This window comes from Uloborus diversus, chromosome 1 (assembly GCF_026930045.1).
Source record: "Uloborus diversus isolate 005 chromosome 1, Udiv.v.3.1, whole genome shotgun sequence".
Lineage (NCBI taxonomy): Eukaryota > Metazoa > Arthropoda > Arachnida > Araneae > Uloboridae > Uloborus > Uloborus diversus.
Genome location: NC_072731.1, coordinates 177,655,356 through 177,674,915, shown reverse-complemented (window position 1 = coordinate 177,674,915; position 19,560 = coordinate 177,655,356). Strand labels below are relative to the sequence as shown.

At 32.6% G+C, this 19,560-nt stretch overlaps 1 protein-coding gene across 2 annotated transcripts in view; it reads right to left on the bottom strand.

Annotated features, from left to right (window-relative positions):
- The window catches only part of LOC129233633 (ATP-dependent RNA helicase DHX33-like), a 65,853-nt gene extending 49,953 nt beyond the window's left edge, over nucleotides 1-15,900 (bottom strand). For both annotated transcript variants that reach the window (XM_054867610.1, XM_054867618.1), the window contains exon 1: nucleotides 15,573-15,900. In XM_054867610.1, the coding sequence (XP_054723585.1) occupies nucleotides 15,573-15,716 (144 nt within the window). In that variant the 5' untranslated portion in view covers nucleotides 15,717-15,900. The remainder of the gene's footprint in view (nucleotides 1-15,572) is intronic.
- Nucleotides 15,901-19,560: the final 3,660 nt, after the last annotated feature.

Sequence of the window (19,560 nt, the reverse complement as noted above, 5' to 3'; positions counted from 1 at the left end):
AGCTTTTCAAAAACAAGTTTTGAAAAGTGGAATAAGGTTTAAAAATCAGGGTGTAAAAAAATCATGATTTTTTTCAAAAAAATCAAAAAAAATCGGATTTTTTTTATTTAAATCAGATTTTTTTGATTTAAATCGGATTAATTTTATTTATTTATTTTATTTTTATTTTTTTTTTTTTGAAAATAAAAGTTAGAAAGTTCTGATTTTAATTGATATACATTTATGAAAAACTTACCTTCCTTTTCTTTTTAAATACAAAAATACCTTTCAAGTAACGCTTCACCAAAACACTATGATGTAAACTAAATTAAATGCAAATACATTTTGTTCATTTCACTTTTAATTGGCAAAGTGGCTTTTAATATCAAAAACATAATTGAAACATATAGAAAAAAAATAGAGAAAGTAAAGAAATTAAGTAGTATTACACAATGTACATGAAAAATTTATAAGTAAAAGTTTTTGAAATTAAATGATTTTTTCAACCCAAGTGAAATTGAAAAAGAAATATATTCAACAACTTTTTGCAGATGGATCTGGTAAATTCCCAGTTGATATAGATTTTTTTTGACGCATTATTTATCTGCTTAAAAATCTGAACATGAATGCTAGTTTGGAAGCTTTCTCCACCCCCAGCTGGTTTCTTAACTTGCTGTGCACAAAGCCTAAGGTGGGAAACATTCTTTCCACCCCTGCAGATGTAGCCTTTGCAGTGATGAGCTGTTCAATCACTAACAATTCTTTTGTAGAAATACAATCATTTTTTACAGCTGATAAAGACTTCCACCAATCTAACGCACTGATATTTTTTAGAACATCATCTTCAAATAATGGTCCATTAAATGGCTCTGCACGAACAATAAATTTCAAAAGAATAGCCATTAAATATGTGTCATTGTAATTATCTTTGACAAATTCAATTGCCTTGTCTTTTTCTTCAACAGATAGTTTTTCTTGCTGGAATGATGGGGTTAACAAATATGCCAAGAAATGTGCTGGTGTTAATGCTAGGTCATATCTTTTTTTGAAAGATCTATATACATCTGATTTCTTAGAGTTAAATACTTTGTTTTCTTTCAGATCTGTTTCTAAATTTTTCCAGATATTTACTGCATCTGCATTCGATCTAATGCAACTGAAATAGGTTTAAGTAGAAGCAATAATTCCTCTGCATTTCTTTTGATTCCCATATTTATGAGCTTGGATTTTATGTCTTCATCAAAAGCATCTCTGTTTTCTTCGATAATTTGCACCAAAATAGGCCAGTTCTTAATGTAACTCTCTAAAGAATCACACATAGAGTTCCAACGTACTTCTGAGGACAACTGTAGCCCAACCCCTTTTCCTCCTTTGCTTTCATTAAATTTTGCTCTTGCAAAGAGGTTATTACAGAAATGTTTGATTATTTTCATTACATGTTCCGTGACACAAGGAAGATTTAAATCCTTTGCTAGTAAATTCAAAATATGCGCTGAGCAACCATAGCACACTACATCTATGGAGTCATCTGATTCCACTGCTAATGTTTGCCTCATGCTTACCATATTAGCAGCGTTGTCACTTACAAAACTGCGAATACGGCAGTTGAATTTGTCCTGTGCATTTTTTATGGCAGTAACTGCAAAACCCTCTAAGTTATTACCAGTATGGGAGGTTCCAGAAGTGTCGAGTGTGTCTACCAAATGTACATTTCCTTCCATAGTAGTCACACAAATGCAAACAATGGGTTGATTATGTATGTTAGACCACCCATCTAAACACATACATACAGTTTTATTCTTTAAATCATCATGGCACTTTTCCATTTCCGACTGATAAATTTTATTTAGTAAAGTACCCCCTAAATCAGTTTTCTAGGTGGAATATATCCAGGGCGGAGAGTATCTCAATCAAGTTTTTAAAATGTGGATTTTCTACACAACGAAAAGATGTGTTTGTTGCAAAAAAGTATTTTGCAATATGATGGTCAATTATTTCCTTCTGACCGGGTGAAGTCTTTACAACGAAGGAAGACAAATCTTGAGTTTTTAATTTTTTGTCTTTCGCAGATAGAAGGGGAAGGGAAGAAGTACTGCGTTTCAAATTTGATGGGCCAGCAACATTTGTATTACCACTTATATTGGTTGTTATATTAGTAATACTTAAAAGGCTAACTTCTTCTTGAGTACCTAAAAAAAATATATTCATGAGTTTAGTCAAATTTCTAGCAGACATTCCAATCTAAGTTAAATTTGTCTCAATAAAAAATATTTTAAAAGTTTAAAGCCACTTCAAATTTTGTGTTTTGGTAACGTTGACACTTACAATGGCTGTCTGGAATAAAAACTTTTTTTTTTTTTAAATGTATTCTCATTATTGTGAATAAATTCTTTCTTCCGTTTACATCAATAGATGGTGTTTGAAAGACCTTTGGAACGTATACTGATTTTTAAAATTTTTCTTTCTTTTTTGTGTGTGTGTGAGAGTGTCCTTGCTTAAACTATGATTATTACCTATCATAATATTGAATAAAATGAATGTTACAAGTTATTAAGTACTTCACTGTATTCTGAGAGTGGTAAAAAAGCAGGAGAAAACCTGACCATTCTTTCGATTTTAATTTAACTTTAAAAGTTTATAGCAAATAAATAAATATTATACATACCTTATTCTGACTTTTTTTTTTTTTTTTTTGATTTGTAAAAAATACAATGTAAAAAAAAAATTTCTTGTACATGAATGAAATTCGCACATTTCTCACCCTAAATATATTGATACTATTGTGAGAAGATAAAGGGTATTATCTGCAGAACTTATAGGAAGAGTTTGAAATATTTGAAGAAATATGTTTTGAGGGATTCCATAATTACAAGAGAGAGAATCAACTTTTCTTCTTATGCTTTATTTTCAGCTGAAACCAAGTAAGCAAGCTCGTACAATAAAGCTTAAGTACAATAGATGGCAAAAATTCATAAAATGAAAAATTTGCAGTTGCTTCCATTTACCTTATTGTGGCAGTATAACAATTTGTTTTCTTGCCTTTTAAAAAACACGGTAAAACATTCCTGATTTTTTTCCATATGGGTGCAATAATTTACATTTGACAACAAACTACTTTCTCGAAACATGCTTGTTTACAATTTAATTTTTTGCAATATTGTAATAATTAAACATTAACACTTACCCCCAGAAGGCAGTTGTTGTGGATCGTCTACTTCTTTATCTTCATTTGCACAAGTAATAAAGTGATTTTTTAATCTTGCAACCAGACCTTGCATTTCTTTACCACATTTTTTACAAGTTGCTCTGCTTCCTTTTTTACCTACTTCAGATTTATCATTAAAGTACAACCAAATTCGATCTTTTTTCCTTCCAGCTGACATTTTTATAGTTAGAAATTAATACTTAATTAAGAAATAATTGCGTTTGCAACAATTCGAGTATTTATATTTAACAGATATCAAATGTTAAAAAGTAATTGCTACAGATATGTCCACTTTACGTATACGTGAAGGATGGGAAAGGAAGTCATACTTTAAAAATGAAGAATGCTTTTCTCCAGCAAGGAACAAAAAAAAGTTTGTCAGGAGCAGAGCTGAAAATGATCCTTTCTAGTCTCTACTTCAAAAGCTGTCTGCTATTATTTCCTTCTATTAGGCGCCGTACACACTAGAATGGATTCCCTCCACCTCTTTTTTTTTTTTGGAACTGTATTTCATTTCATTAACCCATTCCATAATCAGCTCGAAACCCCTTAACGCTCATGCCGCAGATAACGAACGGAGTTGCTTTTTGCTACGTTGTAAAAGCGCTTTTCTCCCCATTTTGCTCTCGGGATTTTATTGTTGTTTTTGCTGTTCAGCTTGCATTTGAAAAATCGCTTCGCTTTATTAGTTTTTTGGCACTGAATTAAATAGTGCAATAAAATACAAGGTTGCTAATATGTGCTGAAATATTCATTAAATTTACACAGTACATAACAGGAAAATAATAAACAATAGAGGATAGGACGAAAAGCAATTATTTTTATAACACTAATTATTTTATTGATTTATTTTTCTTTTTGCTTTTATCTCAGTATATCATTTTTTTCTTTTTATACACTTAAGAAATCAAAACTGTTAAATGAAAGATAATCTACCTTTCAAAAGGGCTCAACAAAACATTCTTCAAGCTATTGACTGATCTATCCAACCTGTGAGCAAGGAAATTGAATGAACAAAAACGCTTTAACTGTGGGAATGATTTTCTAAGAGGATAATAAGTATTCTTCGGTGCCTTTTGATACATTGTGACCCTTCAAAACGACCAATAAACACAGAGACATCTCTTTGCTTTTCGGTTCTTTTATCCTAATTGCGATGACTTTTAAATCCCTTCTGAGTGTCCAGATATCAGTTGCTCAAGCGTGGGAAGTATTTTAAAGATAAATGATTACAAAAGATCAAAACTTGCGGCTAATCCCCTATTTCCCTAATGGATACTTTTGTGCATGCAACTAAAAGCCCCCAGCTGAGAGAGGAATAACAGAGGCTGCCTGGGCGGATTCCCTAAGGAGGTGTCCCCCTTGATGTCTTGTGGTCAACCCTTCCACATTATTTTCTTACAACAAAACAGTTTGAATCAGAAAGGAATTTCAAAGCAAGCTTTACTGCTTGTATTTGAGAACATGTCTTCAGAAGAAAAAAAAAAGAAAATCTTGCTTGAAATCGAGTTGGATTGTTTTTCTTTTTTTAAAACATATTTGGATAAATTTTAGTTAGTTTCATAGGATTATTTACTAATTAATGCAACTTGATTATTGAAAAGAAACCAAATATTTTATTTCTTTTTTTAAAATCTCATAAAAGAAGGTGCAATTAAAACATTGGAGGTGCAATTAAAACAACTATTTTAAAACAATAAATAAAATCTGAAAAAGAAAGGAAGAAAAGGAATGTTTCGTTTCGTATGAGTAAAGCGAAAAGAACTCAAGATATTATTATTTCATTTGTATTGTAGTATATATTTTATGTTTTGCATGGTCAACTATTACGTATAATCAATGCGGTCGTCATAAGTTTTGTTTGTGAAATTAAAAATATTCAAAAATGTATCACTAAAAATCCTTCAAAGGATGCCGCGAATATAAAAAGTTAAAATTTAAGTTTGAAAATATCACGATTTAAAAATATATAAATAATAAGTACCTAATAATAATAGTATACAAATAAATAAAAAGCGTAGTAAACACATTATAATTAGAAAAAAACATACTCGTACAAAATTAAGATGTGTAAGATAATTTTAAAAAAATATTGTGTAAAATAAATTATAAAATTTGAGGATTATGAACAATTTAGTGAAGGATGCTTGTGTAAGAAGGTGGATTTTTAATAACAAGAAAAAAATATTTCTGTTTATTCAGGCATAGAAATATTGTTAAATGTGTAAGGAAATATTTTCACACTTGTTCATCAGGAGTTCAAATGCCAGAATGCTAAGAAACAAAGCTTCCATGAAAAGATAAAAATATAATGCCTGATTATTTGAAGCATTATACGTGTCCCATTCAGGAGTACTTGAAAGGTTAATATCTTAGTAAAATAAAATAAATTACAACAAGTATCGTGAAATACTATAAGTTACATACGTTTTGTCTAAGGAAAAGAGCTTGATTACCGCTCCCCTAAAAGCACCAGAACCCAACAGAGAAGCGCAATAACAGGGTTCTGCCCCTGGAAGGATCGCGGACACATATTCAGCCGAAGCAAAAACTGCTAGAAACGCCGTGATGACACAGGTTCGTCGAAGGCAGTTAGGAACCATTTTCTTGTGACGAGCCTGAATCGGCCAGGGCAGTATTAACACAAACTGCGCGGCCGATCCTGTATCGGCCGGGGCAAAGAATGGGTTAACTGATAAGGAATGATCCTAAGCTTATTAGTGCAGAGCATAGCAAATTCATATGGGTTGTTTTTGCCTTTTCTTTTACTTAAAAAGATATCCACACACATCCTATCATGTCTTCACACCCACCTTTCAATTCTGTCTACCTAACACCTGCACTGCAGCTGCCTTTATTTTCTTCATTTCATGTAATAGACAAAACATATAGCTCTAGTTGTGCATATAAATATGTTATTTGAACTGCACCCTCCACCATCTGGGGGGGGGGGTTGAGTAGGATTCTTTTTTTTAAGAGGGAAATAAGAGCTCTAATGCTAGCTAAGGTTCAAAAACAATGAAATTGAGATTTTTCAAATACATTTTTTGGAATTGAATTTTTTAAAAAAAATGATTTAAATCAATGATTTTTTTTAAAAAAATCAATTGATTTAAATTGCAATTTAAATCACTGATTTTAATCACTGATTTAAATCAATTGATTTAAATCATTGATATCCTGTTAAAAACTAAATTATATTTATCTGTAAAATGTCACTACACAAGATACAAAACAAGCAATGAAAAATTAATTCAGTATGCATTTAAATCAATCTGAAAACATGTATAAGCATTTAAAAGCACAAAAATACTGAATAATTAGCCTAACACATTACGTGTGTTTTTTCAGACCAAAAATATCAATTTGAACAAAAGAAAAAAAAATATTTAAAGAGAATTAGGAAAAAAAAGCTCGTCAATTTAGGAAAAGAAAGAACAAAGATAGAAAACGGTAAAATTAACTGTATAGTGTTAATGTTATAAAGTAATACATTAAGAAGGTTTATCCCCTCCCCCCCCCCCCTCCAATATTCCATGCAAGCCCCAGAGCAGAATACTACTAAATTTGCGACGTACGTCGCAGAACAGATGCCTGAGCTGCAGAACAATTCTGTTCTAATGTGAGAGGAAAACTGACAAATTTTCTGCAGAAATTCTGCAGATTTCTTAAAATTAGAAGAAAATCTAAAATACTCGCAAAATACGATAATTTGGCGGAAAGCTCGCGATGTTGAATTCGATAATTCCTTTGTAGGATTTTCCCAATCAATCTTCATCCACTGCAAATTCCGCCATACACGAATGTTTTGAAAACATGCCAACATTGAAACAAGTTCATTGCTGGAAATTGTGTATCTTGTTTGAGATTTCAATTTCCTTGCATCCAGAAAATATTTTAATTATTTAGAAAGTTTTGAATTGTTCCATATGCAACCCAAACTTGACTGATTTTATTTATTTTCTCAGTAATTTCTTTATTTAGTAACATTATTTTAATTGCTCCTTCATGCCATGTAAAATTAACCAAAAAAATGTGGTGTGATACATAGGTTCGATTCGGATTTTTATAATTTTTTTTTTTTTTTTTAGCAGTAGCACTTGAACATAGGAATTCATTGACTAGAGTGCACATAGGTAGTGCACTCAGCATATATGAAGAGAGAGCACAATAGAAAAATGGAACAAAGTATAATATAAAATTGTAAAATGTAACAAGTAAAAAAGGAAAAGGTAGATTATACAAATGTAAAATGTGAAATCGAGGAAAAAAAAAAAAAAAAAAAAAAAAAAAAAAAATATATATATATATATATATATATATATATATATATATATATAAGTGTAAAATTTAAAAGGAGAAAATGTACCTAATAAAAATATCTAAAATTGAAAAATTGTAAAAATATAAATACAAAAAGGGATAAAATGTTCAAATATAAACTGTAACAGTCCAAAAGGATAAAATGTAAAACAAGTAAAAGTTAATAGGGTGAATCAGTCTGCAAGTCCTGTTAGTTGTTCTCTGGCCTTCCAATATATGTCATATATGTTTCCGGAAACTTTCTTAGATGCACTGCATCCATAACAGTGTCACTGCCACACAATGCACAGTTCGGGGAAGAAAAGATATTGAATCGCATAAGATGTTTCGAAAGGCAATCATGTCCTGTCTCCATACGAAATGCTGCCACTGCGGATCTTCTAGGTATGGCTGGTATAGCCAGAAGGGACTCTCTCCAACTATTATCTTTAATGTGAAGAGTCTGCCTGGATCGAAAGTCGAATTTCATCTTTTGTTTTATTATACGTGCCATAGTGGAATAAGGGACAGGGTTCCGTGAAGTTTGTGGTATTTTCGTTCTCTTTTTTTTGCAAGGAAATCAGCCACTTAATTTTTATTTATTTTACAGTGAGTCAGAACCAACTGCAAACTAACTTTTTTTCCTAAGGTTTGCAATATACTCAAATTAGCAATGCAGTTTTGAACTTTGTGTGAATCTGCTGGCTTTGGAGAGACAACAGATTGAATTGCAGATTTCGAGTCAGATAAAATAAACGCTTTATCAAAGCTTTCACTCTTAGAAATCAGTTGTTGTAATCAGTTGCCAGCCTAATGTCTTCCACTCTCCATCAAATGCTGTATTGAAGAGACCAAGGGACGAACAGAATGCAAATAGGTCAGAGAAAACACCAGCTCCCGTATTTCCCTCTTGTGAAAGGCGTGATCCGTGATCCATCCGTATATATATGTATCCAATCCTGATTTGGATATTTGGTACATATAGTTTCCAGAGCAATAGCTTTCAATTCCACTTCACCTGTTATCTTCTTACGCACCAATTGAGTCAAGTGAACCCTACCCTCCAAACAACCAACAAATCTAGGATCTAAAAGTTTCGGAAAAAGTTTAGCACTGGTATGGGCATCAAGTCTGTCCTTTATGGTCTTTATTTCTCTGAATAGGTCTTGACTGAGTTTTCAATCTTCTGCATCTATTTATGTCATAATTTCTCCAGTAGGTGTTACCTAGTAGGCTTAGACATACTAATTTTTAAAGACGTACCGAGTAGCACTTTGGCTGAGTAGCTGAGTACCGAGTACTCGGCCTTTCACTACTCGGCCGAGTACCGAGTTCCAATTATGTTTTAAGAAGAACCACAACGCACACATGATGGATTTTGAACTCATTAGAATAGTAGTATAGACCTCCATGTTCAAATAATAGTTTTTAAAATAAAATTCCAGCTGAAATATAATTAAGCAATCTTGAAAAGATTTTGTTTGTGTCAATAATTTTACAAATAAGTTATTTTTTAAACTAAAAATAAACAAATACATAAAAGGTAGGATTAATCAAGTTGGAATTAAAACAAATTATATCAATCTATACTTCTAGTCTGCTAAACGTAAATAATTTTTAAAAGCAAATGGAACATCGTTAAAAGCACAAATGTGCAGGAGCATTGCAGACACATATTTCTGCACTACAAGGAACATCTTTTTCAGTGCATAAAATGCATAGCTGCCAACCTCAAGATAAAAAAATAGGAACACTTAAGGGTAAAAATAGGAGCAATGACGGTTAAAATAGGAACATGTAATCGTGCTCCTATTCAAAAGTAATCTTTTATACATATCCTACATGCATTGAAACTGCATTGCATAAGAACATATTGAAGATTAAAACACAATTACTTCTTATACTTGGAAGTAAAACAACTTCATGGTAAAGGTCAAGACTCGGAAATTTTCTAAGTGGCCAGTGGCCACTAGATTCCACTTAGTGGCCACCACTGTCGCCAAAGTTTTGAAATACAAACTGGAGGGGGGAGGGAGTAGTTTTTACAACTTTCATAAGAAAAATAGATGTGAATAGGACTCTCTCTCTCTTTGCACATTCTAAAAGAGAGTTATTCAATACTTTTTTTTGCACATGGAAAATTTAGGTTAAAATAGTTTTCTGAATTATTTAAAAAAAAACAAATAAATGAGAAGTCAGCTGGAACCTTCATTTTTGATGAAATAGTCTTAGTTTATAGCAAAGCTTCCAAGGCAATGAAAGAGGATCAAATACAGATAAAATTTCCCTGTCAAGAAAATAATAAAAAAATAACATAACTTTTTGCCTTTTGTTATTTTTAATAGTTTGCATTGAGACAAACAACCAATTCTGTTTTCGGAAACTTAGGCCATTAATAGTCTAGTATACTTCCATGTTGCAAATGACCAAACATGGCAGCAACGCTAAAAATTTACGATGATAGATTTTTGACTTTTTCGCATTAAAAGTAATTATAAATAATTAATAATCCTTAAAAACTAAAATTTAGACGAAATAGTCAGTTTTTAGCATATTAGTGTCTAAAGCAATGAGGATAAAATAATATTCTGAAGAAAAATTTTTGAATTTTAAGAAAAAAAATTACGAATTTTCCGAAAAAAAACAGCCCATTTTGCATTATTTTCAATAGTTTGCATTGTAATAAACATCTAGTTCCGAGTTTGAAAACTTGGCCACTTATGAGTCTTGTGTACTTAAATCTCGCAAATGACCAACTATGGCGACTATAAGTCAAAAATTCAGATATAAAATTTTGAATTTGTTGCATGAAAATAGTTTAAAAATAAAAAATCCCCATGAAACTACAATTTAATTGAGAATTTTTAGCACATTTGTGTCCAAAGCAATAAGGTAAGATGAAATTTTAAAAATAGTATAATCGTTTTCATTTCTCAATAAAATTATTTAAAAAAACCAAAAAAAAAAATTTTTTTTGCAGCACATGTTGCTTATTTTCATTAGTTTTCGATTAAAAGAAACACCCAATTCTGCTTTGTCTTTGAAAACGAAGGCTTGTTGATGACCAAACATGGCGGCTACGTTTTACACGTAGTTGAAATGCTCTATGAAAAAATGATGTTCTCCGATTGACGCTCCCTGTCAGTGTTTATCCTGACACTAATTCTTCCAAAGCATCAAATTGCCTTCTCTTTTGTTGTGTTTGTGCACAATTCCTGCGTTCAAGGATAGAGAAATTTCTTCTTTTTCCTCAGAAATGAAAAAGTGTACTAGTAAAGTTTAAAAAAACGGAGTTTTTTGGAATAAATCGGATTTTTGGAGCACGCAATAAAAATCGGAGAAACTCCGGGAAAAACAGAGCACTTGGCAGCTATGAAAATGTGAGCTAATGAATGTAAAAAAAATCTGACTTTTGTTGGATGTCTTTAAATCCATAAGCTCACATTTTGTGCATTGAAAAAAAGCATTCCTTGTTCTGCCAAACACCTGTCTGCAGTGTTCCTGCACATTTCTGCTTTTAAGGTTGTTTTATTTTTTAAGTAAAAGGTATTCTTATGCTTCAAAAATCCATTTAATAATATAAAATTTCATATTTTCTGTATTTACCTTTTTTGCCCCACTTTTCATAAATAAGTTTCATTAACTTTGGGGCGTTAAAATATAAGATTTACTCCATTGCAGCATAACAAACTTCATTATTCTCAAAATTTGAATTTATCTTTTAAATTTGAATTGTAAATGATTGCAGTATATTATATGCTTGCACTTTTTTATTAATTGTAAAATCTGCTTTGAACAATATTCAATAGGGAAGTTTTCGATTTTTCGATTTTATTTTTACATGATAGAGTAACATGTATGACCATCATAGGTGAAAAATTTTTTGCGATACGATAAGTAGTTTTTTTTAAATTAATTTTTAAAGTTCAAGCACTTGTGATGTCAGATGGCATAGGAAGTAACGTCATGCGCTCTTCCGATAGGGGAGAAGCGAAGGTTACGCATTCGACTTCAAAGACGAAACGTAAAAGGCTTATCTCCTCGCGTTTCTGGAACATTAAACCTCTCATCCTCTCAGAAATATTCGAATATCATCATTGATGTTCATGCGGAAGATTATTTAGATTGTGCTTTAACGAATCCGGTCTCCATAGTGTGTTCAAAAGGATTATTGAATTTCTAAAAAATAAAAATATCAGCGCGCTCAAAATGTCCCTAGCGAAAACAAGGGATCTTCGGCGGAAGGCTGCCCATTCGCGCCCTGTGACGTAGGCTAGTGACGTTTCAGAAGCGCGCACTTTTGCGCACGGATTTTTAAAAATTCATTAAAAAACAACCACGGTGTTTTAAAATTCGGCGATGGTGAATTTTTTAGTTTTGAGGGTCAATTAACAATATCCAATAGCCAAAATATGAACATTTAATAGGTTGCAACTTCCCTATTTTTTACAACTACTCGGTATTGGCCGAGTATCTGAGCAAAATTTGGCGGAGTACCGAGTAGTTACCGAGTTCTCGGTACGTCTCTACTGATTTTTCAAACAGACATATTGTTTTTTCCTCAATAATCTCTTCTACTGGTTTGTTATCAGTGAGTAATAGCATAGCCTTAATTGGAGTCATTTTTACTGTCCCTGTGATCAATTTCAGAATTTGACTTTGGACAATTTCCAGCTTATTCATTGCTGTTTTGCTACATATAATAAGAGGATCGCAGCAATAGGTTAATGTAGGTCTTATACACATTTTGAACGTTAGGGTATATGTGTCTGCAATCATATAAGTAATGTGCCATTGTATGAAAGGTTTTGAAGCTTGAGGGCATACGCTATATGTCTAAAAAAATGTTTGAAAGTATATGGAGTATATGGGAACAGCACCGCTTTCCTGAGGCTTCATTCCATGCTGTTTTAGGAAGATGCAAAGTTGTAAGGATACCCACTTTGTAATCTTCACTTTCTTTAAGTTTGTAAACGATAATCATGATCACTTCAAGTTAAAAATTTGTATTATTGGAAAAAACATCAGTAATAGTGTTCGCTGAATTTGGTCACTGTATTTGATTAGACAATGCAGAACGGTCTTTATTCCAAAAGCAAATTAACAAAGAGTTCATGGGAACACACCTCGGACTTTTACCACTGGTCGTTATAATGGATTGGTCTTTATAATGTGTGGTCATTATAATGAGCGCTGACTGTATTTCAATTCAAAGTTCAAATTTTTTTTTTTTTCTGTGCTAATAAAAGTGCAAAGAACATTTAATGAAAAATTACTGGAATGCAGGGGCAGATACAAAAAAAAATCTTTTAGTGGGGGGGGGGGGCATGAGAAATTGAAGTCTCTCCCCCCCCTTTGATGTTTCATAACAAAGTTTTAAAGACTTTATTTTTAAATGTGTGTGTTTTTTATTTATTTATTTTTTTTTAGGATTCCTTCAGGTCAATGAATCTACTTCTAAGTACATGAATATTATGCACTATGGAAAACATCTGTAATTTTTAATGTCATTTAAATACTAAACCCAATAACTTCATAACATATAAGTTTTACTGAAGAATTCAGAAACTATTTACTTGTGAATTTCAAGACAGTTGCTGATTTGTTCTTAAAGCCATGATATAGTTGAGATAATATATTGATACTACATGCCGTTTCGATTAAAAATCATGGTTTTTTCCAAGAAACTACCACATGATTTCTTTCATATTGCATTTTTTATAAGCTGAAAAAGAAATCCATTATTTTGCAAATAGGCTCCTGCATCAAAATGACTCTTTTAGGTTCGCCTACACATTAAAAAAAAATTAATTATTGATTTCATCAAAGAAGAATTAGCGGACGAATCGCGATACCAGGGTCCCTGGAATTTGAAACTAGTGAGTTAAATTTATTCTGCAACTCTGACTCCAGTAATATTTCTTTAGCAAACAAAAATGGGAACAAATCTGATATACCCCCCTCTTGGCGACTTTTTCCTGTTGGCGCCAAAAAAGCGTCGCCAAGAAAACTATGTATGACGTCATATGTCATACATCGTTCTTAGCGATGCTTTTTTAGCGCCAACAGGAAAAATTCAAATTATGTCATTAATTATTTAATGAAATTAATGCATTAATTTTTTTCCATTGTTTCTCCGGGATACGAGCCCTCGGTCTCATAGTACTTTCGTAATGAGACCTCGGCTCGCCGGCCCTGCCTCGGTCTCATTACGAAAGTACTATGAGACCTCGGGCTCGCCAGGACCTCGCTGCCGCTCGGTCCGTTATCCCTCCGACTTTTAATATACATCACAGTCGGATATAAGTCACAGATCTCCTCCGTTCAGTATACAATAAAGTCACAGATTTTATGGGAAATTAACACCATTTTTGTGCTACAAAAATGCCAACCAGACCAAAATACAAACTACCAGAAACACAATAATTCAAAATATGTTCACTTACCTTTTTTACTTTTCTTTTACTTCCTCACGTGAGGCAGTGCACATATGTTCCGCTCTTAGGGAAATTATCCCATTTTTTATTATCATTACTTTACAAAAATATTTAAATTATGTTTGTTTTGACAAAAAAAAATTCCAAAAAAAACAACCTTATTTTACTTGTATTTTGTACTCCACCCAATTAATTTCGCGAATTATTTCCAAAAACTTTACAAACATATCCTCATTTTTGTATTCACAATTTTTCATTCAAAAATTTCAATTGATACATTTGGACAACATCACAAACCGAACTCATAATTAAAATAGAAAATTCAACTAAATTAACATTAAAAAACAACAAGAAAAAGAATACTCTAAAATAAAGTTTGAATTGAAACTTTATTTTAGAGTATTCAACTTAAAATCTCCCTAAGAGCGGAACATATGAGCACCTACCTCCTACCACAGAGACACGTGCAAAAAGACAGACTTCGAGAAACTACTTTCCAGCGTTCAAGTTGCAAAACCAGGGTTGCCAAGTTATCGCCTTATTGGCGATTTTCGTATCGAGCGAAAAATTAAAATCTCGCCAAGAGGGGGGCATATCAGAGGAGAGCCCAAAAATGCTTTTATTCAAAATATGCTGTGTGTTTTGTTCTTTTTAATTAACAACGTAAAAAAAAGCAAAAGAAAGGTCAATTAAAAAGTAATAAATAAAATAGTGAAATTAATTCATCCTTTTAAGAGGGGGGGGGGTAAAATTCGCTACTGCTGGAATGTATCTTAATTGTACACATTTTTAAAAATAAATTGAAAATAGAGCAGTCTCTGAGACCTCATGTCCCTTGTTGTGTCTTACTTTTTCACCTCCACTGTAACGGGTTAAATAATTCCCTCATAAGTCCGATCATTTTATACGGTAGTGAGACATGCACAGTTAAAAAAACAGAGGAAAACAGACTTCTCATTTTTGAAAGAAAGATCCTTTGGTAAATTTTTGGAGCAGTAAAGGAAAATGATGCTTGGAGAAGTTTATATAACTTTGAAGTATACCATAAATACAGACAACCCAACATCTTAAGAGTAATTAACACGTATTTAGGCATGCAGATCTGGACCCGGTTAAAAAGCTAACTTTTTCAAAGATTGAGGGTACAAGGAGAAGGGGAAGATCAGCAACAAGGTGGCTGGGTGTTGAGAAAGACCTAGAAATTTTGGGAGTGAACAGGTGGAGAAACCTGGCAATGTGTCGTACCGTCTGGAGGAAGCAGACAGAGAAAGCCTTGGCCTGCACCAGGCTGTTGTGCTGATGAAGAAGAAGAGTTAAATTTATTTTGAAACTCTGACTCCAGTAATATTTCTTTAGCAAACAAAAATGCTTTTATTTAAAATATGCTGTGTGTTTTGTGTTCTTTTTAATTAACAACGTAAAAAAAAGCAAAAGAAAGGTAATTAAAAAGTAATAAATAAAATAGTGAAATTAATTCATCCTTTTAAGAGGGGGGGGGGGAATCCGCTACTGCTGGAATGTATCTTAATAGTACGCATTTTTAAAAATAAATTGAAAGTAGAGCAGTCTCTGAGACCTCACGCCCCTTGTTGTGTCTTACTTTTTCACCTCCACTGCAATGGGTTAAAAAATTTCTTAACTATGCTCACCTGTGGAATTTGAGTAGTTTTACCGCAAGCCGTTTCACCAACAAGTACAATAGTTTTATTGTGATAAATTACTTTCAGCAATTCCATTTTTGCCTTACAAATAGGCAGCTCTGCTCTGGATTTTTGAATGTCCTCCATGATCATAGTTACAGATTACAGGACATAGAAGAAATTACACGATAAATAACAGATTAATAATAATCCCTGGATTACAATATCGATGATTAACCACGGACAATAAACGGCATGTATGAGAGGCAAACCATTGAAAGTTCCTTCTTTTATTTAAAATTTCTGAGGCCTTTGCAACGCTACTTTTCATTGAACGTTTTTACCGCACAATCCATACATAAACACAAACACAACCACGTTCTTCCAAACAAGGTTAAAACGTTGGTTGCAGTTACACGCTGTAGAGCTGTCGGAGGAGAAATATATGGAGCCCCTACGTTTATCCTAGAGTCCCCAAACTCTAGTTTATCCATGATTTTGCACTATGCGGCAGTGAAATCTTTTAAAAAAATGATTTATTATCTTTACTAATAATAAAGCTGAAAGTCTGTGTTTCTGGATCTCTGTTACGCGCATAGTGTCTAGACGGTTCAGCCGATTTTCATGAAATTTGGCACAAAATTAGTTCGTATAGCCTATTGGCAACTCGAAGCGATTTTTCGAAAATTCGATTTTGTTCTTTTTCTATTCCAATCTTAAGAACATTTTGCCAAGCAAATTATCATAACGTGGATGAGCAAATTACCATAACGTGGACGAGCAAACTACCATATATACAAATACAAATGTGACGACCAGCAACAGGCTCTTGGCCCAGCTAGGCTGGTCCTAGTCAATATATTAGTCTCCAATGGCAATCAATGGCCCTCTTAAGGGGTCTAAGGACCTTTAAACTTCAAAATTTTCGATTTTCTGGAAAAAATATATGTTATGCACAGTTTAATTCTGAACAATTTGATACCTTATTTATTACCATACGCCAAAAACTTTTCGAGTTATTGTAAAAATGCGTAAGCTTTCATCGTAGGGATTTATGTTAACAGCAGCTGTTTAAGCCTCTTTTTCTCAGGTGCCGATTTCTTCAGTTTTCTCGTTTTGCGCGCATGATATTTCAGAAAGTTTTTTATAAATTTCCGTAAAACTTTTCATGCATATTTGTCTGATACATCTTAACGATCTGAACCTAAATTTCAACTAAAACATTAAAGTTGATATTTAAAAATAAATATTTTTTTACCCAAAATTTTGGAAATTTTCGATATTAACTTACCAAATTTCAAAAAAATAAATAAATAATTTAAAAAAATAAATAAATTTAGGTTCAGGTCATAAATATAAACCAGATAAACATACATTAAAAGTTTTACGGACATATATAAGAAACTTTCTGAGATATCATGCGCGCAAAACGAGAAAACCGAAGAAACCGGCACCTGAGAAAAAGAGGCTTAAACAGCTACTGTTAACATAAATCTCTACGGGGAAAGTTTACGCATTTTTACAATAACTCGAAAAGTTTTTGGCGTATGGTAATAAATACGGTATCAAATTGTTCAGAATTAAACTGTGCAAAACATATATTTTTTCCAGAAAATCGAAAATTTTGAAGTTTAAAGGTCCTTAGACCCCTTAAAGCTATGGTGGTATTGAGCCACCCCCTTGCTCATTACCACGGTAAGCTGTTCCAAAAGTGCCCACAACCCTACTAAAGTAATACTTTTTCCTTACTTCCAGGGTCGTTTGCCTGAGCTCTGCATAGCTTAAAACAATGACCCTCGTCCGGCTTTCCGTGCAAAAATTTAATCCATTAACATCATTCATTTTGATCAGTGGTTGGAAAAACTACATTTTTTTTGTAGCGAACTACAACTACAACTACTTTAACACAAATGTAGTTAACTACAACTACAACTACTTTTTCAAAATGTAGCAACTACAAACTACTTTTGAAATGTAGTCGCTACTTCGCTACTTTTCAAAAAATAAATAAATAACATACACATAATACACACCGTTTGCGGATTGAATAAAAGAAATGTTGAGATTGATATATTGGTTCATTTGAACATGGAGTATTGCTATAAATTATCTATTTTTTCTTTCCTTTACTGAAACGATTCGTCAATTCAAACATTGTATACCATTTGCAAATATTCCCTGCAAGAAAGGACTTAAATGTGGAAGGAATTCAACTTTCAAATTTTTAATCCTTTCCTGACAGTAAATAGTATTTCATTCAAGAAGTGTAACTCGGCTACTTGAAATTGAGATAAATCTAGTCATAATTTGATTTAAATTTTACATAGACATACATATACATAAAATTTATTTAGATGATGAAAAGCATCATCTTTTAAACAAAAGAGAAGAACTTTAATTTTCATTATATGAGTTAATTTTAGAAGAACTTATATTTCGTAGGAATTAATTGCTTTTGAGCTTCAAGCTACTGTTCCGGACCTGGACACATCTCTTTTCTAATGCCCCTGACAAAATAAAATAACGAATTTTTCAATTTTACCGAATAATCTCAAAAACTCAGAACATTTAGTAATTGACTTTTAATATGTTAATAAATGAACACCCAATCAGTAAAAAAGAAAAAAAAAAGAAATATGAAAAATACCCCAAACGGTTCTACTAATTATCCGAAACATGTAACATAACTAAAAACTTACTTTACTTCAATGTGCATTTTTTAGCAACAGTGGACTCGGGCTACAACGTAATTCGACTAACACGAAATGTCTATATAGCGAGTTTTACTCGAGAAACGAATTTTGCAGCTGACACGAATTCCTCACCCGCTATACGAAAATTTTTGGAGCAGAAGCGCAGGGTTTATATCACCCTCTTTCTTGGGTACTAAATATTAGTTTCGTGAATGGAATTTCCCTTTGGCATCACTGAAAGCCAAAATTCCCCGCACCGTACAGTCGAAACATCAGATTGCTAACGTACAAATCGCCGCTCCGCATTTTTTTTTTCGAAATGTTAAGTTGATGAAACATAATTTCACATAAGCGGGCTGTTTATCTAAAGTTAGAAATGTATCCCTCGCGTAAGTTGAGGTTCGACTGCATGTGCAAATGGCATTGATACCGAAAGCTTTTTGCTTAACGGGCAAAGTTTGCATGAAACGGAATAAATTCGTTTTTTTCTTTCTAAGCCATGCTCTACTCAAGGGGAATATTGGGAAAATGTTAAAGTTTTTATGCCAAACAAACTAATGGCGTCAAACAGATACAACGTATGGCGTCAAACAGATACTACGTATGGCGTCAAAATAATATATCAGAGGTCAGCTCATATTTTTCAGTGTTACGAATCTCATTGGTGCAAGTTTTACTCGCGTAATAATTGCACCAGTCAGATTCGTTTGAAAACGCGTTTTTTTTTTTTTTTTTTTTTTTTTTTTTTACTTTATTCAAAAGTAGTTTCTAGAAATCGCTACAAACTACTTTTTTTTGTAGCGAACTACTCGCTACTCTACTTTTTTTAAAAAGTAGTGCGCTACACTACAAACTACTAAAAAATGTAGCTACTACAGTAGCGTCGCTACTTGTAGCGCGCTACTTCCAACCACTGATTTTGATATATTTAAACAACTGTGAATCATGTCCCCTCTGACCTTCCTTTGCTCCAGAAGCCTATTAAGTCTGGTATCATAATCTAAATCTGAAAATTCCCTTACTAGTCTAGATATCTTTCTTTGAACCCTTTTCAATATAGAAATATCTTTCCTCAGATGAGGCGCAAAACTGCATAGCTCCAAGCTGCTTATGCTCCAAATGGGGTCTCTTACTAAACGCCTATATAAAGACAGAAGAACCTTTTAGATTTGTTTGAAATAGATCTATTGATAAACCCAAGCATTCTGTTGACTTTTGTTACTTGCAATGCTGCACTGTTGACTAAACTGGAAGTCCTGATTTATGAAGATGACCCAGATCAATAACGTAACATTTTCTGCCTG